Source organism: Zingiber officinale, chromosome 4A (assembly GCF_018446385.1).
Source record: "Zingiber officinale cultivar Zhangliang chromosome 4A, Zo_v1.1, whole genome shotgun sequence".
Taxonomy (NCBI): domain Eukaryota; kingdom Viridiplantae; phylum Streptophyta; class Magnoliopsida; order Zingiberales; family Zingiberaceae; genus Zingiber; species Zingiber officinale.
The window spans coordinates 147,227,209-147,251,147 of NC_055992.1; the positions used below are offsets into that span (position 1 = coordinate 147,227,209).

At 43.3% G+C, this 23,939-nt stretch overlaps 1 protein-coding gene across 2 annotated transcripts; it reads left to right on the plus strand.

The window, feature by feature from the left end:
• The first annotated feature begins 21,875 nt into the window (after window positions 1–21,875).
• Window positions 21,876–23,178, plus strand: LOC121973763 (chorismate mutase 2, cytosolic-like). Of its 2 annotated transcripts, XR_006109752.1 has the most exons (5): window positions 21,876–22,177; window positions 22,266–22,493; window positions 22,564–22,656; window positions 22,718–23,012; window positions 23,059–23,154. XR_006109752.1 is itself a non-coding variant. In XM_042525123.1 (4 exons), exons 1-4 carry the CDS (start codon window positions 21,890–21,892, stop codon window positions 22,958–22,960), a joined length of 852 nt encoding a protein of 283 aa, XP_042381057.1. In that variant the 5' UTR covers window positions 21,876–21,889; the 3' UTR covers window positions 22,961–23,178. The 2 variants fall into 2 exon arrangements, 1 of the variants encoding a protein (XP_042381057.1); XM_042525123.1 differs by having other exon boundaries at window positions 22,718–23,178.
• Window positions 23,179–23,939: the final 761 nt, after the last annotated feature.

Genomic DNA, 23,939 nt, shown 5'->3' on the forward strand with positions numbered 1-23,939 from the left:
AAGTCTACTTTAACACTCAATTAAATTGGGAGTTGATGTAATTAATTAGCTTAAGTTAGGATCAATTAATCTAAGTATAAATAGGTAGGTAAAGGTTGTTCCGATTTCTCCTCACTGTTCACTCTAAAAACGCCGTCTCCACTTCGATCGCATCTCCGTGGGTTTCGACCGAGCTGACCATCGGACTCTGAGATCCGGCCAGACACCACTTGTTGGATCGTGAAAGTCGCTAGAGGGGGGTGGGTGAATAGTGATAAAAAAAATTCATAGTTAAGTGCACAGCTAAAAATAAAAGAACAGTGCTAACAAGAGTCGGCTTTACTTAGTTCAGAGCCTTCGTCGACTCCTACTCCAAGGCCCGCACTTGTTGAGTGCTTTCATTGGACAATTCACTAGAAGTTTGCAAAAAGGGTACAAATATAAGTACAAGAACTTTAAAGAAGAAATACTGACAACAATAAAAGAAAGAAAAATTTTAGCAGTAGGTTATCAGAGAAGCTTCGTAGCGTCGCAGGAGCACAGTGCAGTAGAGCAGTCGTTGGAAGACGTTGGTATTCTCAGCTCTGGCGGAGGCCTTCTTTTATAGAAGTGCTCCGGGCGCCTGGATCCCTTTTAGGCGCCTGGACCGTGACGTACGCCCGACCAATCAGCGTACTCCTCGTGACGACAAGATAGAGTTTTGCCTTCCGGGCGCCTGGACCGATTTCGGGCGGCCGGACCGATTTCGGGCGACCGGACCGATTTCGGGCGCCTAGACCATCATCTTCCAGAAAGTTCTTCTCCTGTAAGAAAATGTTAGTCCGAGGCAAAATAAAAGTTATATGTTGGATTGAGATGCGCTAGAGGGGAGGGGGGGGGGGGGTGAATAGCACTCGCGGCTTTCACTCGATTCGGAATCGTAAATCGTTCGATTAAACACTATCGGAGTTGAAACTTGCAGCGGAATAAAGAAAAGGCAAACACACAAGAACACGGTCGTTTACTTCGTTCGGAGCCTATGACGACTCCTACTCGAAGGTCCGCGATCCTTGATCGCTTTCCGTGGGCAGCAACTATAAATTCGGAATAATTACAAGCTGAAGTACAATAATTGACAAGAATTAATTATACCGACGACAATTAAGAAATGAAGATCCGGAGCTCCGGGTCGTCGAGTGGTTGTCGCAGCACTTCGGGATCGTGTCGTTAGCAGCTAGTCGCAGGAGGATTGCTTGGAAGAAGAATATTCAAGCTGCTGGTCGAGATGTCCTTTTATTGGACGTTCAAGGCGCCTCCAATGCCAGTCAAGGCGCCTTGAACCCCAAAACTTATCCCTGTTCCTGCGCTGTGATAACCTCCGCTGACTACTGCTTATCCCAACCTGAAGGCGCCTTCATCAAAGCTCCAAGGCGCCTTCAATCAATGGTCCAAGGCGCCTTCAATCCCTATGAAGGCGCCTCCAGCTCCATTTCGTAGCCAGTTTTCAGCCTTGCACCCGAGGCGCCTCCAAGCTCCATGGAGGCGCCTCGGACACTGTTCATCCGAGGTTAATCTTTACACTTTGGTCCCTGCAAGATACGTTAATCCCAAATATACCCTACAGCACAAAGTTAGCACATAAAACATAATAAATATGATAATGACAGTCTCCGGACTGTCTGGGTCTGACTTCGGATTTCCTACCAGAAATCCTAGGTCGACTCGACGCCTACTGTTCCCTTAGCGGGGAACGCGTCCTCACCTACTCCACTCAGGAGATTTACCTGTTGCCAGTATGATCCTCCAGATCGACTGGACTTTTGCTCAGTACTCGACGCTTCCGGACTTTCTGCTGAACATCCGTTTCCCGGCTAGTCTAGTCTTTCACTTGGTTTGCGACACCAGGACTTTCCACCTAGGGTTACCACCCCCTAGGACTTTTGCCTGAAGCCATCGACCTGCCAAGACTTTCCACATAGGGTTACCACCCCCTAGGGTTTTCCCTTTGCCTAACCGCAGCTAGGACTTTCCTGAAATACTCAAGCAGACTTGTTAGATCACTAAACACCTTAATTTTGAATCCTTTGCCATTATCAAAACACGAGTTCGATCATCGGATGCTTCCCGCACCAACATTATACTACTTTGCAAAACAGAAGTTAGCATAATTATAGTAAAAGAGTAGTAATTAGATTCTGTCTCACCGAGACTGGAATCTAGTCAAGATCTCAACTTAAATTTCTGAAATGGTTCTAAGTTGGATTGGCGCCTAAGTTCCCTAACCGGGAATGCGTCCTCACAAAGTTACTCTCCTCCAGTGACTTACCTTAACTTACCTGCCAGATGTCCGATCAGCTCGTCGACCCGTTTGGACTTCGTACCAGCTATCAGGTCAGCCCGTCGACCTAGCTGGTCTTCGTGCCAGTTATCTGGTCGGCCTGTCGACCTAGTTGGGTTTTGTGCCAGACATCCGGTCAGCCCGTCGACCAGTCTGGGCTTCGTGACAGCTATCCGGTCGACCCGTCGACCTAGCTGGGCTTCTCCTGCACACTTAGTAAAAGTATTAGATCACAATGAAATTAACTTAACCTACTTTATTATTCATCAAATCTGAGTTAGACCGTAAGTGCTAATCGCACCAACAATCTTCTCCTTTTTGATGCAATGACAACCTGGGTTAAGTTAGTGAAAAATATGAAAAAAGTAAGCAATCATAAGTAATAAGATGGTGTTTAGGTTCATCTTGTTTTATGTTTAACTTAAACCACCTAACCCTCCCACTTTGGCATTCATAAAAACAATGGCAAGCATAGATAATTTTTAAGTTGACAACAGAAAATAAGTTAGAAAAATAAGTTAACTTTGAAAATAAAATTTAACAACAGAGAATTCTGATAAAATTTTCAGGTTGACCTGGGGGAGTTAACATAGAAAAATAAGTTAAAGGAAAATTTTGAAAAAGTTGTTTAAAAAAAATATGATCTTTGAGATTAGAAATAGTTTTCAACATCCTTTAACTTTTTCAAAATAGCTAAGTTTTTAAAAAATAGCTAACTTTTTATCGGAGATATTAAGGCAAAAACCTGCTAAATAAGTTTGCAAGATTAAGGTAATTTTCAGAGTACCTTTTAAAGACAGGTTTTGTAAAATTAAACTAATTTTCAAACATAAGCTTGTAAAATTAAGGCAAAATTTTTAAACTAATTTTCAAACATAAGTTTATGAAAGTCCTTTTCAAAATTAAGTTTTTGAAAGCTATTTTCAAAAATAAGTTTTTGAAATCCATTTTCAAAAATAAGTTTTTGAAGGTTATTTTGAAAGTTATTTTCAATAAGATTTTGAAAGCCATTTTTCAAAAATTAAATTTACAAAATTAAGGTAATTTTCAAAATAATTTGCTAAAGTATTTTTAAGGAAATGAAAAATACTTTTCAAAAGTAATTTTGCAAAATTATTTTCAAAGAAGAGAAAATAATAAGTATGAAAATAATTAATCCTCCCCCTGAACCTGACATTAATAAAACTTCAACTGTCTAATCATAAATTACTTACTAACTACCAGAAGATAGCAGCTTTCTGGTTAGTCAGGTTAAGTTGTTTGTATTCAGTTAGTGTTTTGACTAAGCTGAAATACTTAACCTGATTAATATTGGTTTAATTTTTAACGCCCAGACTTACATCGATACTCTGATATAAGCATCGTTAAGTCCAGACAATCTGCCTATACATCTCACCCCTTTCTAAGTTCAGAAATACACAAACAAGTTAGCCCTAATGTGTTGGTGAGATGCTCAAACCTTAGATCTATAGGATCATGCTTTCTAAGGAAGTGATCTAATCTAAGGTTAAAATTGATTTTTGAAATTCTAAAAATGGAAAATTTTGAAAACATAAAAGTTTTATCCTAGAATTTAAGAAAAATATTTTTGAAAATGATTTCTATAATTTAAGAATCCTAGTCTATTAATCAGAACAAGACAAGTAAATATCTGAGATGAAATATAAATAAGTCAATATATAAATACAATAGTCAAGATAAAGTACACGTAGATAGTGGTGTTCTAATCTATCAGGATGATGAGAAGGGTGGTCTGGACCCCAAGGAGCATAACATCTCGATCAGCTCAGTATGACGGGTCCGGTCATCCTCTCGAGAGTTGGATAGGTCACGTTGAAGGTCGGAGATCTCCTGTCGCACGTCCTGTGCAAGTCGGAGACCTCTTGCCGTATCTCCCGTCATAAGTTGGAGGCCTCCTGCCGCATACCTCGGTGAAAATCGGAGACCTCCTGGCGGAGACTCATCATAGATAGCTTGAGTTTAGCAACTCGGTCGCCTAGAGTGTGAGGAGTGGAACGTGGTGGTCGGGCTGGAAGTTGTGCTGGAGCAGGAGCGGCCTCGTCGAATAGTGCGATCATAAACTCATCCTGCCCTGCCTTCTCCTCTTGGGCATCTAGCTCTACATCTAGGTCGGGCTGGTGCTATGCCCCCCTCCGCTAGGATAGGACACCGTCATCATCGGAATGGATACCTCCTAAAGAGAAGTTCCTAGATCCTACAACGCCAAACTCAGTCAAAACTCGGACATCAGCTCTGGTGACGTCAATATCTAAAGAGGCAATATATGTCGTCAAAATGTAGCAGTACGACATATGGACTGGTGGTGACTCCGGCTTAGCAGTACGACATATGCTAATTTAGTTTTAAATTTAATTTAATTTAATTTAATTTCATTTCATTTAATTTGATTTAATTTTACTTTATTTTAATTTACTTTAATTTGATTTGATTTGATTCGATTCGATTCGACTTGATTCGATTCGATTTGATTTGATTTGATTCGATTTGGTTCAATTCAATTCGATTCGATTCGATTTGGTTCAATTTAATTCGATTCGATTTGATTTAAAGTCCTTAGTCATCTCACCCGATCTATGTTTTTAATCAGGGAAACCTATAATTTTTGTGAAATGAAGTTAAGTTCAATTTTTAGGGTTTGGTTTAACTTTATGTTAGATTCAGGTTTAGCTTTGGGCTCAACAAATAGACATTCTTTGGATAAACTTCTGGGTTATGATGAGTCACTTGGACATCATTAGAGTAACCATGCCTTCAAGATTTTCCAAATAGTCCTATCCACTGGACTTAGTACAAAACCATGATCTAACTAGTTAGGATCCGTAACGGGTAGCTTTAGTTAGTTCCACTTAGCCAAATACACCAGGTCAAAGTCATATCTTTCTAGACATGCATAGATTGAGCTTCCCTAATCTACTATCATTTAAAACTTCACTAGTACCATAGGTCAAGATAAACTGAGTCCCTTTTTAAACTAATCCTAATTACCCTGTCGGGTAGGTTAATTTTGGAGGTGTCAAATAATTTGGAGCCTCCCCCTGACTTATTAATCTGATTTAGGTTTTAATTTTGGGTTTATGTCGATTACTTTTATAATTGTATTTAAGTTGATGATAATCTGATTTTTGGTAGCTTCTAAAGTAGTTTATTTTTGGTTTAGTTTGTCTAGGTTTGTATTTGGCTTTTGATTTAGTTTATTTGAGTTTACATAATATATTTTATCTTTGGGTATATAATATTGGTTAATTCCTACTTGCGTGGTTAAACATGCTTTCGGGACCCAAGCTTTAATTTGTTGTTTGTGTTGAGTTATTAGAAATATAAATGACTTATTTGAATTCGACTTGTATCCAAGTCCAGATTTATTATAAACGACTTTTTGATTATTTAATATAAGATCTAAATTTTTAGATCTAGTTGTACATTTCTCTAAAAGCCCTTTTAATTTATTAATTTCAACTTTTAGTGTTGAATTTTCCTCCTCAAGTTTTAAAACTTGAGTTGGATTAGAATTTGTGATTTGTTCCTTGAGGTTTTGGTTTTCCTCAAGGAGCATTTTATTTTCATTTTCAATTGCAGTTAATTTTCTATCTAAACATGCAATGATTTTAAAAAAATTCTTATTTAAACTAAGGTATACCTCTTCGAGACCTTTGGAAACGAGTACGGACTTGTGGCTCGATTCGGGTTCGGACCCATCTTTCGATTCGTCCTCTGATTCGCGGGTCATTAGCGCGAGGTGACTTTGGTGCTTCTGATCTTCGGCCTCCGATTCTTCTGAAGATGAGTCATCCCAAGTCGCTTTGAGTGCCTTCTTCTTGGTCATCTTTGACTTGTCGTTCTTCAGTTTTGGGCACACGCTTTTGTAGTGACCCTTCTTGTTGCACCCGAAGCAGGTCACGTTTCTTGGTTCAGTTGTGGAGTTGATCTTCTGCAGGTCTTTTCTGCTGAAGCTCTTCTTTCTCCTAGTGAATATCTTCCTTACTAAGTTCACCAGGTACTGTTCGTCTTCTGAATCTGGGTCAAACTCATCTTCAGGTTCATACTTGGCCTTTGTCTTTTCCTTGGAGGAACCTGCAAATTAAACAAGGCAATACCTTTCTCGGTCTTGGCATTAGTTTGCTCGTGTAGCTTAAGTTCGCAAAACAGCTCGTCTAATTTTAACTTAGGAAGATTCTTTGAAATCTTGTAGGCATCCACGATGCATGTCCACAATGGATTTCGAGGAAATGTGTTTAGAGCGTACCTGATCAAATCACGATTCTCCATTTGGTGGCCTATCAAGCGAAGTCCGTTGAGGATGTCTTTGATCCTCGCGTAGAGCTGACTTGCTGTTTCTACTTCTTGCATTTTAATATTAAATAATCTATTTAGAAAAAGATCACGTTTAGTTACCTTGGCGTCGCTTGTTCCTTTGTGTAGTTCGACGAGCTTGTCCCATAGTTCCTTCACATTTTGGTGTGGGCCCACCCGGTTCAACTCTTCCTTCGTCAACTCGCATTGCATAGTGTTGAGTGCTTTGAAATCCGTCTGGGCTTTCTTCTTCATGTCTGGATTCCACTGTTTCGGGTTCAGTGGATTTCTGGAGTTGTCGACCGGTGCCTTGTATCCTCTGGTGACGCTAAATCACTGGTCAAAGTCGGTCTTCAGATAGACCATTCACTTCTTCCAGTAGGAGAAATCGTCACCGTTGAATAGAGGGGGACGGACTGTGCTAAAACCTTCGATTTGAGATATTTTACCTTGTATACAAAAAAAACAAGAAAAAAGAAATCCCAAGACTTGGTCTTGGATTAACAGTGTGGGAGAAAGAAAGAAATTTTAAGACTGAATTGGTGTTATACCAATTTATTTTAACATCTACGAAAAAAGGTCCAAAAAGGCAACAATACTAGTTTGGATTGTTTCGAAAAACTAAAAAAATCCACCCCTTTTGTCTGATTGGTGGTTGCATCAAATCAGTGTGGTACGTGCTCTGATACCACTTGTTGGATCGTGAAAGACACTAGAGGGGAGGGGGGGGGGGGTGAATAACGATCGAAAAAATTCATAGTTGAGTGCACATGGAAAAGAAAAAGAACAGTCCTAACAAGAGTCGGTTTTACTTGGTTTGGAGCAGTCGTCGACTCCTACTCTAAGGCCCGCACTCGTTGAGTGCTTTCGTTGGGTAATTTACTAGCAGTCTGCGAAAAGAGTACAAATGTAAGTACAAGAACTTTAAAGAAGAAATACCGACAACAATAAAAGAAAGAAAACTTTTAGCAGCAGGTTGTTGGAGAAGCTTCGCAACATCGCAGCGTCACAGGAGCACAACGCAGTAGAGCAGTCGTTGGTATTCTCAGCTCTGGTGGATGCCTTCTTTTATAGAAGTGCTTTGGGAGCCTGGATCCCTTTCAGGCGCTCGGACCGTGACGTAGGCTCGGCCAATCAGCGTACTCCCTTTCAGGCGCTCGGACCGTGACGTAGGCTCGGCCAATCAGCGTGCTCCTCGTGACGACAGGATAGAGTTTTGCCTTCCGGGCGCCCGGATCCCTTCGGGGTGCCCGGACCACCATCTTCCGAAAAATTCTTCTCTTGCGAGAAAATGTTAGTCCGAGGCAAAATAAAAGTTATACTATCCTGCAAAACAGAAGTTAGCACAATTATAGTAAAAGAGTAGTAATTAGATTCTGTCTCACCGAGACCGGAATCTTGTTAAGATCTCAACTTAGATTTCTGAAATGATTCTAAGTTTGATTAGCGCCTAAGTTCCTTAACCAGGAATGCGTCCTCACAAAGTCACTCCCCTCCAGTGACTTGTTGGTGCAGTAAGCATCCGACGATCGAACCTCAGTTTTGATAATGGCAAAGGGATTCAAAGTTAAGGTTCCTTGTTATCTAACGTGGTTAAATAAGGTTTCAGGAAAGTCCTAACTGCGGTTAGGCAAGGGAAAATCCTAAGGGGGGGGGGGGTAACCTTAGGTCCTAGGGGGTGGTAACCTTAGGTGAAGGAAAATCCTAAGGGGGGGTAGCCTTAGGTCCTAGGGGGCGGTAACCCTAGGTCCTAAGGGGTGGCAACCTTAGGTCTTAGGGGGCTGTAACCCTAGGTGAGGAAAAGCCCTAGCGGCAGTTAGGTAGGTGAAAAACCCTAGGGGGCGGTAACCCTAGGTCCTAGGGGGTGGTAACCCTAGGCAGAAAGTCCAGTCGGTCTGGAGGACCGGACTGGCATCAGGTAATCTCTCCTGAGGGGAGTAGGTGAGGACGCGTTCCCCATAGAGGGAACAGTAGGCGTCGGGTCGACCTAGGGTTTCCGGTTGGAAATCCGAAGTCAGACCCGGACAGTTCGGAGACTGTCATAAACATTCTTTTATTATTCATACTGTTATTTTGTGCTAATTTTGTGTTGCAGGATATTGTTTGGGACTAACAAGTCTTGCAGGTACAAAATAAGGTAGTTTTCCCTCGGATGAACAGTGTCCGAGGCGCCTCCATGGAGCTTGGAGGCGCCTCGGGTGCAAAGGATGAGCTGGCTGCGAAGCACCATTGGAGGCGCCTTGAAGAAGGCAGAAGGTGACTTGGAAGGCGCCTTGAGTGAGGTTTAAGGTGCCTTGAATGGATGAAGTTCGACCAGATCAGATTTGATCCACGCGGAAGACTAGGCAGCATGGAGGCGTCTTGAACAGCCTTCAAGGCGCCTTGAACACCCTTTATAAGGGGGTTTTGACCAGCACTTCAAAACAACAAATATCAAGTGATCTCTCATCAACGTGCTGCTCTAAAAGACACTCCGAAGTGCTGCTACAAGTGCCCGACGACCCGAAGCTTCAGATTTAGCATTTCTTGTTGTCGGTATAATACTTATAGCTTTTAATTGTACTCATAATTGTAATCTTTTAACGAGCTTATAGTTGTTGCCCACCGGAAGCGATCAAGGATCGCGGGCCTTCGAGTAGGAGTCGTCACAGGCTCCGAACGAAGTAAATCTCTGTGTCCTTCTGTTTGTGTTTGTTTGTTTTTAATTCCGCTGCTTTAATTACTCTAACGCTGTTTTCGATAACGATACGTACAAAATAGCCACGAGCGCTATTCACCCCCTCTAGCGCGGTCTCGATCCAACATCACTTACCTTAACTTACCTGCCAAACGTCCGGTCAGCCCGTCGACCCGTCTGGACTTCGTGCCAGCTATCAGGTCAGCTCGTCGACCTATCTGGTCTTCGTGCCAGCTATCCGATCGACCCGTCAACTTAGCTAGGCTTCGTGCTAGACATCCGGTCAGCCCGTCAACCAGTCTGGGCTTCGTACCAGCTATCTGGTCGGCCCGTCGACCTAACTGGGCTTCTCTTGCACACTTAGTAAAAGTGTTATATCACAATGAAACTAATTTAACCTACTTTGTCATTCATCAAAACCTGAATTAGACCGTTAGTGCTAACCGCACCAACACCACCCACATGCGGATGAGTCTCCGAGGACAACACAATCAATCGTGGAGTTCTTCAACTACCGCATCAGCGGCACGATCACGGCTGGGCAAGGACTCCCGACGAAGGAGCATGGAAGGGAAGGCAAGTAGTTTCCTTATATTGGTATGGGTTCTATGAAGTAAGGGCTAGGTAACTAGGAGGATTTGTTTATAGCGTCTGGAGGTTTGAATGGGCTGTGATGCAATTTTTCTGTGGTGTCCTTGCTCCATTGTGTGTTTTCTATAGATTTTCTACAAGGAATGTTGGGCGTTGGTGATTGGAATGAGTTTTGTTCGATTCTTCTAGATGTTGTGCATGTGATTGGTTTGTGATTCGAGTTTCTGTGATGATTCTACTCCTTTGCGTGATTTCTATCGATTTCTAGCAATGGATTTAGGTGTTTTAGATTGGAGTGTTGATTTGTTTCTTCTTGTCAGATTGAGTGTCGGGATAAATTTTTGGGGGTCTCAGCTAACTGTGAAGGTGTTCTGCTTCTCCTTAGTGCTTTGCGAGAGCTTTAGTTCGATGGTTACTAATTTATGCTTTGATTGTTGATGTTTGAGTTCTTACCTATCGATTATGAAGTGTTGAATAAATTTGGATGACAGATTCTTTTCGAGGAATGTGGTTCTTGCCCCTAGTGTTGGTTTCATGCCGTCTCTATTTTTCTTGGGATTTTTGTCGGATCTTTTCAGGACAGATTTGGGGTTGATAATTTGTTGTTCTCTGATGATGTGTTAGAACCTTTAAAGTTATTTGAATGTTTAAGTGTGATTGGATTTTGGTTGTCTCATGCTCGGCAGGTTTTTAGAATGTATGGAGTCATGCTACTTAATAAAAAATGATAGGAATGTGAATTGCTATTGTTATGGGGTAGCATGTGTCCATTTGTGGTGACAATATAGGTTGGGTGCCTTGGAGTGAGCTCTAGAGAGGGTCTTTCCAAATATGACCGATGATGCATTGAATGAGGCCCTTGGCCATATGACCATAGATGATCATGATATAAATGAAATGTGCTCAAAAGATGGTTACTATACGTGTGACATAAACTCCCCTATTAAAACTAAGTGAAGGTTTTTTTTTCGTCTATAATGTGTTATCTTTATTACGCAATTAAGTTTATCTTTCATGTTATTTTAATGCTGTGGTACACTCCCTATGATGCAATTTTAAGTTTTAGTTATATAATACTCTTAGAGTGTGTTTGGTTCAAGTCATCATGAATGACCTTGGTTATGTGATTACCAGGTAATCACATAACTAAGGTTATGAGGAATAAAACATAACCAAATGTTGTTTGGTTCAACCTAGGTAATGTAACAAAAACTTATTTGTTTGAAAGTTTTAATGAATACCCTAGTTTAATATTTTACCGTATTACTCTCAATTACAAAACCAACTATACATAATATTATTATTATTATTTATTTATTTATTTTTTAATGTTTTTTACTTTTCTTTTTCCTGTATATTTTTTTTACTTTTTTATGTGTTTTTTTTATTTTTTTAATGTTTTTATATTTTTATATTATTTATATTATTTATTTTTTTTACATTTTTTAATATTATTTATTTATTTATTTTTTTAAAATTTTAAAATTTTTTATTTTTTTTTAAAATTTTTTAATTTTTTTTTAAAAAAATTAAATTTTAAAATAAAAAATTTAAATTAAAAAAAAAAATTTAAATTTAAAAAAAAATAATAAATTTTTTAAATTTTTTAAATTTTTTAACATTTTTAAAATTTTTAAAATTTTTATTTTTTATTTTAAAATTTATATTTTTTAATTTTTAATTTTTTTAATAAAATATATTTTAAAATTTTAAATTTTTTAAAACATTTTTTAATATTTTTTTACATTTTTTAATATTTTTTTACATTTTTCCTCTTTTTTTCATATTTTTTCTTATCGGAGGGTATTTTTGGTAAAAAAAATTCGTTAACTCCGGAATGAAGAAAAATCTTAGTTTTATGAGGTTTTCCGATTTCGGGCTGCATGACCCTTTTGCTGACGTGTCGGGAATGGAACATTACTTAGGAATCATCGAATACCTAAATCAAACAAGATTTTTATTGATAACCTTGGATGGATAACCAAGGTTGTCAAGAATAACCCTGAACCAAACGCATCCTTAAGTCTGTGTTACACTTATGATGTCATTCAAGCTTTTGTTCCGTATTACCCATATTGCTGTGTTAGTATTCCTGGTGTTGCAATTCAAACTTTTGTTTCATGTTATTCTTTATGCTGCGTTTACTTCCTCAATGTACAGTTAAGATTTCATCCATGGTAGCCTTATGTTGTGATATTATTTCCTAAATGTGCAAATAAGTCTAAGTTCCATGCTATTTTTTATACTGTACCTATTTTATAATATACAAAAGGGGTTTATGTTCTATGCTACCTTGCTACCACTTTGGCTTCATGATGAATGTCATATACATTGTAGTGGATTGTTATTGCTGATCAGTTTTTGGACTCACAACACATATGATATATGTAGGTAAGGACGGCACCTTCAAGGATATGGTAGAGGACATGGAGATGGAGTAGATAAGGATGCAGGATGAATGACACATGTCCAAGGGCACTAGAGCATGTTGATAACTTTTGTTTGTGATAGACATGTGGTTAAGAGTAGGAGACTAGCTGTTTACTCATGTTGATTTGGGTTTATGAAACTTTTCATTCGAAGAGATATATGTCGAGTTTTGATGTTCATATGCCATGGAATTTTCCCTTATGTGTGATAGAAATGTAGAGTTATGGATAGTTAGTCATGGGGTTTTTCATGTCCTATCAACTTTTGACCCTCTTAGACTTTTCATTAGATTTTTGATTACTAAGTGCAGTCTACCTGTATCCATTTGGATTTTCCTCTTGTCTAACTACCGTTAAGGCTTTCCTCTTGCCAACTGCATGTTGGAACCCCAAGGTTATTTTGGTGTGATCAACAAGTTAAGTTAGGTCATGTTTGTTTCTAACCTTGTGTCTAAGTGTGCAGGAGCTTAGGAACACAGGTAGTCGAGTGGAAGACACAGCTAGTGAGAAGGATGGCACGCTATGCGTCCGAGGGACGAGGCACTGCGGAAGAGTACACCGGCGGACGAGAAGGAAGTGCGCGGTGGTTCCGAGGGACGAAAGCTAGAGCGGAAGATTGCTCGGGGAGCAAGAGACGCAGCTAGCGAGAAGGTCGACGACCGAGGGACGAAGACTGCAGATGAGTACGCTGGAGGACGAGAAGGAAACACACGGCAATTCCGAGGGACGAGAAGCCGGAGGGAAGCACGCTTGAGAAGACCGGAACTTGGGTTCGGGTGAGCCCTATTCCGGATAGCAGAGATCACCCAATCAAGCGGATCCGGAGCAGAGGACCCGGACGAAAGTCAACTAGAGTTGACTCAACACCCGGGGCGCCCGGAACTGTCCGGGGCGCCCGGACCAGCCGAGGGCGCCCGGAAGTCAGTTTTTGACCAGATCAAGCTTTGACTCGATCTGAACGTTGGGGGATAAAATTTATCCCCCCAGGGCGCCCGGAACCCTTCCAGGCACCCCGACCAAGGCTATAAATATAGCCTTGGTCCAGAAGCTTTGAATCAACTCAGTAATTAGCATTCCAAACACTTGTGCGCTCACTGTTCTAGTTTAGCTTCTGTTTTTATGCTTTCACCGGTGTAAAAGGCTTCTCCGCCTGAAAGAGTTTTTAGTGCGATCACTTTCCTTGGATTAACAACCTCCCCGGTTGTAACCAAGTCAAACACGGTACCTCGTTTCTTTCTTGTATTTCTGCTTAGCTAATTTTATACAAGTGTTAGTTTAAGAGTTCGAGAAGGGTTGCTTTTGTTTTTTTTTCAGGGCTATTCAACCCCTCCTTCTAGCCGGTCCAACGGTCCTACAAGTGGTATCAGAGCTGAGACGCTTCAGGAGGACTAACCGCCGAACGAAGCAACGAGATGGTCGGACCAAGCATCCACCCGTCGAAATACGAAGGGGACTTCGCTACCTGGAAAAAACTGATGCAGGTATTTCTTACAACAGATATTGAATTATTTTTAACGATGAAACTTGGCTTTGAAGCTCCAGAGGACAAGGAAATAGATAAATGGACAAAAAAGGAGCAGGCCGACTTCGTGGCGAACGACAAAGCAGAGTACCATCTGCTAAGCGTTCTTCCGCCTCAAGAAGTCAACAGGATCGGTAAATACAAATCCGTAAAGGAACTTTGGGAGAAGTTCCTCGAGCTGCACGAAGGGACGCCCGAAGCCAAGCTCGCCAAAAGAGATCTGCTTCGCAATTAGCTCACCAGCCTGCGACTTGGGGAAGACGAGTTAGTCGCGCATCTGCACTCGAGAATAAAAGAAATTATCACCAGACTCTCGAATCTCGGAGAAAAGGTAAGTAACCGAGATTCGCTCAGGTACGCTTTAAATTCCTTTCCTAGAAATACCAATTGGGCATCATTAGTAGATGCATTTTATATTTCTAAAGATTTAGAAAAGATTTCATTAGAAGAATTCTTTTCAACATTTGAAGTGCATGATTCAAGATGTGCAGGAATGAATTAGCCTAAAAATAACGTCGCCCTCAAAGCCTTGAGAGACGAACCAGAATCGGAATCCTCTCTCGACGACGAGGAAATGGTAATAATGGTAAGAAGATTCAAGAAACTTTGTAAATCCAGATCTACTAACCATCCGCAGGGAAAGAGGAGAAGAATGATCCGCTGCTACCACTGCGACGAAGAAGGGCACGTCAAGGACAACTGCCCCAAGATGAAGAACAAGGACAAGGAGAAGGGTAAGAAGCCTATCCAAAAGCGAAAGGCCCTAAGGCGACGTGGGATGATACATAGTCGGAATCAGAAGTCGAAGCTTTCTCCGGACTCGCACTGTTGGCGAGTCATCAAGACGACGATTGCGATTCAAGCTCTTCCGAAATGAGCATCAAGAGCATCGATGAAGGGGGAGACACGTCGGAAGAAAGCAGCAGCTCAGGGGGAGAAACGAACAACGAGATCGACAAGGTAAGTCAGGTACGATCTCTTCCTCCTGATAAAATGTTTAAGTTTGTTAAACTTTTAACAAAAGATTGCTGCAAATTAGAAAGTGAAAAGAAAAATTTAAAAGTAATTCTAGCTAAGTTTTGTCCCTTAGAAGAATTAGATAAATTAAAACTAGCAAATGAAAAATTGAAACTTGAAAATGATGATTTGAAAATTCAAGTAGATAACTTGAGAAACCATGCATGTTCATCTAAAACCAATGTTAAAAGATTTAATAATTTAAATTGGTACTTCAAATATCACCCTGGACAAATTAGGTACATTTCAAGAAAATATGTTCCTAAAAACTTTTTAGTTAATCCAGTAGGTTGGAACCTATATTGGGTTCCTAAATCATGCTTAAACGAAATTTTAAAATTAAAATTAGCGCTTTAAGTGAGAAAATTAAACAATGAATTTCTTTATGAGGCTTTGTCTAAGGAAGTGGTTGTTGCTCCAATAACTAAGAAGGCCTAGTGCCTCGCCACGACCTGGAAGCCAAAATATTGAAATAAATGTTTAATTAACTTTCTGTCAAAGCATTAAATTTAGAATTAATGCTGTCAAAGTTTTTTCAAACATTTTTTCAAAATTTTTTTTACTTAGATTTTTTTTTGAAAATTCTCTTTAACACTTAGAAAAATTCTCAGAAGATGTCTTTAGTTAAAGGTTATAATGAAATTGAAAATTTCTACTTCAAGTTTTTTTAAAATGCCTAAGTTAGATTTTTTCTTATTTCCCTTAGAAAATTTTATTTATTTATTTTCAATTATTGCAAATTATTTCAATATTTTCTAAGTCTTTAACCCTTAGATTTTTTTTCTTGAAACACCATTTTTTGTGTGATCAAAGGGGAAGAAGGATTAGTATAAGTCTAGGGGGAGGTAGACCAAAATATTAACTCATTTTATTTTTGCACTTAAATTGCAAATTAAGTTAGTTTACTTAATTTTATTTAATGTCTATTTTACCCTAGCTTAACTTGGGTTGATCACACCAAAAAGGGGGAGATTGTTGGAACCCCAAGGTTGTTTTGGTGTGATCAACAAGTTAAGTTAGGTCATGTTTGTTTCTAACCTTGTGTCTAACTGTGCAGGAGCTTAGGAACACAGGTAGTCGAGCGGAAGACGCAGCTAGCGAGAAGGATGGCACGCTGTGCGTCCGAGGGACGAGGCGCTGCGGAAGAGTATACCGGCGGACGAGAAGGAAGTGCGTGGTGGTTCCGAGGGACGAAAGCCGAAGCGGAAGATTGCTCGGGGAGCAAGAGACGCAGCTAGCGAGAAGGTCGACGACCGAGGGACGAAGACTGCGGATGAGTGCGCTGGCGGACGAGAAGGAAACACATGGCAATTCCGAGGGACGAGAAGCCGGAGGGAAGCACGCTTGAGAAGACCGGAACTTGGGTTCGGGTGAGCCCTATTCCGGATAACAGAGATCACCCAATCAAGCGGATCTGGAGCAGAGGACCCGGACGAAAGTCAACTAGAGTTGACTCAACATCCGGGGCGCTCGGAATTGTCCGGGGCACCCAGACCAATCCGGGGCGCTCGGAATTGTCCGTGGCGCCCAGACCAACCCGGGGCGCTCGGACCAGTCCGCGCCGCCCGGAATTGTCCGGGGCGCCCAGACCAACCCGTGGCGCTCGGACCAGTCTGCGGCGCCCGGACAAGCCCGGGGCGCCCAGAACCCTTCCGGGCGCTCGGAAGTCAGTTTTTGACCAGATCGAGCTTTGACTCGATCTGAACGTTGGGAGAGAAAATTTATCCCCCCTAGGGCGCCCGGAATCCTTCTAGGCGCCCCGACCAAGGCTCCCGGAACACACACACACATTGTCTCCCTTTCAATCAGTCCTTTAGTCAAATTATTGCGGTTAGCTATAAGTTCTTCCATCTTTTAGCCACTTGATAGTTGACTATAAACTGACATTATGATTTACCTCCTTTCATATAATTTGGGGACGGACTATAAGGGGCGCTTGAAATGAGCATAATTAACTTTATTTTTATTATAATTAGTCAAATTATTACTATTATTTTTCAAAATAAAAAATAATAAAAACCTCCGCAATTAACAAACTAAAAGAAGCAAATAAGTTGGAGACATATATTATGATCCTGTCTGGAAGCTGAGAAAACGAACCTGCCGGGGTGTGACATGGCTGGAATGTGGACCGCATCCTCATGACCCGGTGGTGAGCTGTCCGCTTCGTTGACCAGATCGTCGGAAGTCCTCCTCCGGTCAACTGTACCTGTATCCAGCGACCGGGTTCCCCCGGTCTCTGGTACCTCGGTGCTCGAGGCGAATCCCACAAACGCATAAATATCCGGATAATAATAGAATATTGAAATAAATGCAAAGAAGGTACGAGAACGTACCCTGGCCTAGGGGGGCGCCCTCGGATGGATGGGTGAGCTGGTCGGATACAGATCGAGTCGTCGCGGCTCTGCCGGATGGATGTATCATCATAGCAGTAATACAAATAGCAAAGAATCACGGCTCGATAGTCGGAAAACACAACGGATGCACAGAAACACCGCTGAGGGCCGGATCTACGATAAAAGCAGTGGAGATAACAAATGTACAACCATTGGAGCCGACTGTCGGGACGCCGGAGTCGGCTGTAGGACTACCGGAAGAGGCGGTAGAGGCTGGGACAGGAGACAACGGCCGCTGTACAGTGGTAAACGCGGAAAGAGGCGGCGGCAGCCGCTGCAGACGGCGGCTGGCGCTGGAAGAGGCGACTGCTGGCCACTGTGGTGGTCGCAGGCGGCGGCTCCGGCCACTAAAGGCAGCAACGATGGCTACATGAGGCGACAGTTGTGCTCCGATGCGCTGCTGGTGTGGAAAAGAGAGACGAGGACGAAGAGAGCACGAGGTTCGGCTGCTGGCCGTCGCGAGGAGGTGAGGTCTGCGTGGAGGTTTGTCGGCGAGGAAGGAGAGGGAAGGTCCTTTGTGTTGGTGGTCGGCGCCCCCAAAACAATTTAAACCCGACGATAGCAGTGTTGCCTTTATCTCAAAAACCTACCACTGCCAAATGTCCATACTGCCCTCCTCCCTAATCTCTTCACCGGATCACAAGCCTCCCCTTCGAGTCTAGTCGAAGGAGGCATGAGTCCGACTGACTGGACTGTCTATTGCAAAGAGTTGAACCACTCTCGATGTCAAAGCCAAATCGCTAAACCCATAATACAATATCGCTCGAGCGGTCGCTATAATAGTGGTGTCGAATGAAATAGTAATCAAGCCGAGCGGATCAAGTCGATAATCGGCCCGAGGCCGAGCGAACGACAAAACATTAAATGAGCGGCCAAACAACAAGCACATGACGAGTGCAAGCATAGCAGACCGAACAACACGTTGGACAACAAGTAGACCGAGCGGACGAGCGATCGAAATGACGGCGATCGGATGGATAGATGCGGGGCGGGCGATGCCGCGCATGCGACCGGAATGATGTCGATTGGTCGGATAAATGCCGGGCGAACGATACCGCGCGTGCGACTGGAATGATGTCGATCGGAAGAATAGATACCTGGCCGCGACGACTGCTTGACCCCGAACGGGGGAGATAGATGATCATGAATCTGGTTCGTGGCCAGTGAAGGCCGCTCAACCCCGAATGGGGGATATAGATATATGATGTGCTGGTCCGCTGAACTGGTCAGAAACCGGTGATGATCGCTTGAATATAATCCTCCCGGCCGATCGGCTCGGGGGTCTTCGCCATCGAGCCCCTGGCTCGTATATAATCCTCCTGGCCGAACGGCTCGGGGGTCTTCACCATCGAGCCCCTGGCTCGGATATAAACCTCCCGGCCGATCGGCTCGGGGGCCTTCGTCATCGAGCCTGTGGCTCGGATATAAACCTCCCGGCCGATCGGCTCGGGGGCCTTCGTCATCAAGCCTGTAGCTCGGATATAAACCTCCCGGCCGATCGGCTCGGGGGCCTTCGTCATCGAGCCCTGGCTCGGATATAAACCTCCCGGCCGATCGGCTCGGGGGCCTTCGTCATCGAGCTTGTGGCTCGGATATAAACCTCCCGGCCGATCGGCTCGGGGGCCTTTGTCATCGAGCCTGTGGCTCGGATATAAACCATATACCCGGCCGGCCGTCTCGGGCCTTCGATGATAACTCGACCCCGAACGGGGGAGATAGAATATATGATATGCTGGTCCGTGCAGAGGTCTTCAGCCCGGGAGGTTTATAATCACCGGCCCGACTCTCGATTTTTAACGACGGTGCTCGTCGGTCTCCAAGTGAGACGACACACCCGGCCGAACGGCTTGGGCCTTCGTCGTCGAGCGCTTAGCTCGGAAAACCATATACCCGGCCGACCGGCTCGGGCCTTCACATCGAGCGCTTGGCTCGTATATAATCCTCCCCGAGGTAGTCTAGGCTAAAATGTACCTGATCGAGCGGCTCAGGCCTTCGCTCCCTGAGGTAGTACTCAGCTATAATGTACCTGGCCGAGCGGCTCAGGTCTTCGCTCCCTGAGGTAGTACTCAGCTAAAATGTACCTGGCCGAGCGGCTCAGGCCTTCGCTCCCTGAGGTAGTACTCAGCTAAAATGTACCTGGCCGAGCGGCTCAGGCCTTCGCTCCCTGAGGTAGTACTCAGCTAAAATATACCTGGTCGAGCGGCTCAGGCGTTCGCTCCCTGAGGTAGTACTCAGCTAAAATGTACCTGGCCGAGCGACTCAGGCCTTCGCTCCCTGAGGTAGTACTCAGCTAAAATGTACCTGGCCGAGCGGCTCAGGCTTTCGCTCCCTGAGATAGTACTCAGCTAAAATCTACCTGGCTGAGCGGCTCAGGCCTCAGCTAAAATGTACCTGGCCGAGCGGCTCAGGCTTTCGCTCCCTGAGGTAGTACTCAGCTAAAATGTACTTGGCCGAGCGGCTCAGGCCTTCGCTCCCTGAGGTAGTACTCAGCTAAAATGTACCTGGCCGAGCGGCTCAGGCCTTCGCTCCCTGACGACCAACAGAGATCTGCATCAGCTCCCTACTCCCGAACACCCGTGGAGTTAGGAGAACCTAAGACACTCTTCAGAATACAAGGCAATAACCTCCCTCTATCATCTTGAACAGCGCAGGGTTTTGGTTTCCCATCCTGCCATAATAGTATGCAGCCCGGCCGAACAGCTCGGGGTCTTCGTTATACCCTTCCCGGCCGAACGGCTCGGGGATATTTACGATAATTTCGACCTAACCGAATGGTTGAGGTCTCAGATTTCAAGCGTCTAGCCCGTATCACCTACGCAGCCCTGCCTAGTGGTTCGGGGTCTTCGATTTCAAACGCTGCTTATATTCTATACGCAGCCCGGCCAAGCGGCCTGGGGTCTTCGGGATATCCTTACCGACCGAACGGCTCGGGATCTTCTATTTCAAGCATCGCTCGTATCCCATACGCAGCCCGGCCAAACGGCTCGGGGTCTTCGGGTAATCCTTCCCGGCCGAACTGCCCGGGAAACTCCTAACTCGAGCGTCCAGCTCGTATTCTTGGTCATGAGGATGGCAGAACTATCCGGCATCGCCCATCTTCACGTTCCAGATCAGGCGCGTTCCCACAGACGGCGCCAATTTGATCCTGTCTGGAAGCTGAGAAAACGAACCTGCCGGGGTGTGACATGGCTGGAATGTGGACCGCATCCTCATGACCCGGTGGTGAGCTGTCCGCTTCGTTGACCAGATCGTCGGAAGTCCTCCTCCGGTCAACTGTACCTGTATCCAGCGACCAGGTTCCCCCGGTCTCTGGTACCTCGGTGCTCGAGGCGAATCCCACAAACGTATAAATATCCGGATAATAATAGAATATTGAAATAAATGCAAAGAAGGTACGAGAACGTACCCTGGCCCAGGGGGGCGCCCTCGGATGGATGGGTGAGCTGGTCGGATACAGATCGAGTCGTCGCGGCTCTGCCGGATGGATGTATCATCATAGCAGTAATACAAATAGCAAAGAATCACGGCTTGATAGCCGGAAAACACAACGGATGCACAGAAACACCGCTGAGGGCCGGATCTACGACAAAAGCAGTGGAGATAACAAATGTACAACCATCGGAGCCGACTGTCGGGACGCCGGAGTCGGCTGTAGGACTACCGGAAGAGGCGGTAGAGGCTGGGACAGGAGACAACGGCCGCTGTACAGTGGTAAACGCGGAAAGAGGCGGCGGCAGCCGCTGCAGACGGCGGCTGGCGCTGGAAGAGGCGACTGCTGGCCACTGTGGTGGTCGCAGGCGGCGGCTCCGGCCACTAAAGGCAGCAACGATGGCTACATGAGGCGACAGCTGTGCTCCGATGCGCTGCCGGTGTGGAAAAGAGAGACGAGGACGAAGAGAGCACGAGGTTCGGCTACTGGCCGTCGCGAGGAGGAGGTGAGAGGCGACGATAGTCGGTGCCGGCGTCAGTGAGTAGCATCAGATGGAGAGGAAGAAAAGCCCCCCCCACTTTCCTTTGTGTTGGCGGCCGCCCCTCCCAAAACCCGAAAACCCCCCCTCTTTTTATCTGTGAACAGTGCTGCCTTTATCTCAAAAACCTACCACTGCAAAATGTCCATACTGCCCTCCTCCCTAATCTCTTCACCGGATCATATTAGATTTAGTAAGCGCCCCCATCTTCGATTCCATGATGAGATGATGGAAGTTAAATCATGTATGGAGCTCCTTTAGGTGGGAAGATTTTTTTTTTTTTTTTTACAGTCACGATTCCAACCTTTATCCATTCATACGAGTCTATCACTTGAATACCAGCTCAGCTATGAAATACCTTGGTAATATTGAGAAAAAAATGATAATATTAGTTAGTCTCATTGATTATCCCTGGGTGACCGGTCCGGTCTCATAAAATTTTTTCACCGACCACTAGAGTAAATTAGGAAGTACGTACTATAGACAGTCCAAAAACCTAACATCCTTTAGTTGCGTGTCAAATTTAGAATTTTTTTTTTATAAATATATTATACCTGAAAATTGAATCATGAATACTTGCAAGACGACCAAAATATCTAATCATCATGGCACCATAGAGAAAGAAATATATATATGGGAAGAGAGAGAGCAGAAAGCCTCTCCCATTATCAATCAAAGCTACATGACGTCCATGGTTTCTCGCCCTCTCTTCTATACCTTCTCCTTCCTCTCCTTTTCCTGTCTCTGCAGCTGCAAACAACTCCAGGAAATGGCCAGCCAGTTCAATCTCGAATCAGTGAGAGAGTTCTTGACTAGGGAGGAAGACAGCATCGTGTTCAGCCTCATCGAGAGGGCCAAATACCCCTCAAACCTTCCTGCTTATGATCCTTCTTACTCGACCGGAGGAGCCTTCCGTAACTATTCCCTGCTCGACCTCTTCGCCAGGGAAACAGAGGCAGTGCAGGCCAGGGTAAGGCGTTGACTTCCACTGCAATTGAATTTGTTCATAAATTGTGTACGCAATTTGTCTCTATATATTTTCCTTCAACGTACTGTAGGCTGGAAGATATCGAAACCCAGAGGAGATTCCCTTCTTCCCAAAGGTTCTGGTCCTGCCATTAGTCCCTGCAGTGCACTCACAGGTGTTGCACCCTGCTTCTGCATCTGTGAATGCTAGCAACGCCATCTGGAAGATGTATTTTAATCGACTTCTTCCACAATTCACTGCAAAAGGAGATGATGGCAGATACGCACTCGCAGCAGCTGCAGATCTCGTGTGCCTGCAGGTAAACACAATCTCTAATGAATACTTTGTTTGATTTAATTTAACGTATGTGTGTTCTAAATTAAATGAAGGCACTTTCAAGAAGGATCAACTATGGACGATTTGTGGCAGAAGCCAAGTTCAGAGATGCCCCTAAAGACTACACTAGCGCTATCAGAGCTGAAGTAGCATCTCAACGACTCTCCAGTTTTCTCCTTTCCCTCTTACTTTTTGATGTTTTTGCAGGATAGGGATGCTTTGATGAGATTGCTTACATCCGCGGCTCAAGAAGAAACAGTGAAGAGCAGAGTGGAGAAGAAGGCCAAAGTGTTTGGGCAAGATGTGATTGTAAATAACATTAGCAAAAACGAGAGCAGTCGTCCCAAATACAAAGTTGACCCTGATGTAGTTGTTCATCTTTATGGGGATTGGGTCATCCCTTTGACCAAGCTTGTGGAAGTGGAGTACCTTCTCCATCGCCTTGATTGATGATGATTTGGTGATGCAATGGTGCAATAAGTCTGATCTCATTCTTTGGGCTATTGATTGATGGAGGAGGAAAACAAATTACAATTCTAATGGTTAACAGCTTATTTCCATATAACAGTTCCTTTAATAAATAATAACCGAGATGAAACATTTAGCTGCTCTTGTATGTTAAGTATCTTACTGAGGAAAAAAAAAAAGGCAATGTATTGATTCTGATAGAGCTAAAACTATCTGTTTCCTGATTAAATAGTAAAAAGACATGACATTGAAACTCGTCTCCAAGTGGTCATCGACCATTTCCAAACATAACTGAACGGAAACAAAACCAACCTAAAGTAATCGTCTCAAAACTATGAAACAGGAGCTCAAAAGAATGTGGATCATGAGTATAGAAATGCAAAGTGTAGCGCAAAAATGTGGATGATATAACGAGAAGAGGGGGGAAAAAAATTAAAATTCCATTTAGTTCATATAATCTTTAGATTTTATTTTATCAAGTATCACAAAGTAATTCATCGTATTTACTCTTGTCTTTGAAGTGTAACTTAAAATCTCAAACAATCTCTTATAATACTCTTTTAAAGATCTTTAATGTTTTTTTAAATTAATTATTTTATTTTGTTTGAAAAATAACACCACGAAAGAACACCAAATAGCGACGGCATATTTTGGTCTCACCAATTTTGATCACCGATGTACGGTGTATACTTCTTGTCGCTATATTAGTGATAACATTAAAATTCGGTCGTTAAATTTAGCGATGAAAGTTAATCTCTATAACTAACATTAGCGACGGAAATAATTTTTTTGTCACTATTTTGACGACTGGAATATGTTTCCATCGTATATTAGCGACGGAAATATAATTTTTGTCACTAATTTTTTGAAAATTTTTGGCAGCTTCTTCCTTTTTTTTGAGAGATTTCATCCTATTTATAAGATACATCATAAACAAATTAAACTAATACATATTCACATC

What these genes read in the sequence shown, in the direction of transcription:
- LOC121973763 (XM_042525123.1), top strand. Translation starts at nt 21,890, where the DNA reads ATGACGTCCATGGTTTCTCGCCCTCTCTTCTATACCTTCTCCTTCCTC. An exon ending in CAGAGGCAGTGCAGGCCAGG is followed by an intron (nt 22,178 to 22,265) that starts GTAAGGCGTTGA and finishes AACGTACTGTAG; the next exon opens with GCTGGAAGATATCGAAACCC. An exon ending in CAGATCTCGTGTGCCTGCAG is followed by an intron (nt 22,494 to 22,563) that starts GTAAACACAATC and finishes AATTAAATGAAG; the next exon opens with GCACTTTCAAGAAGGATCAA.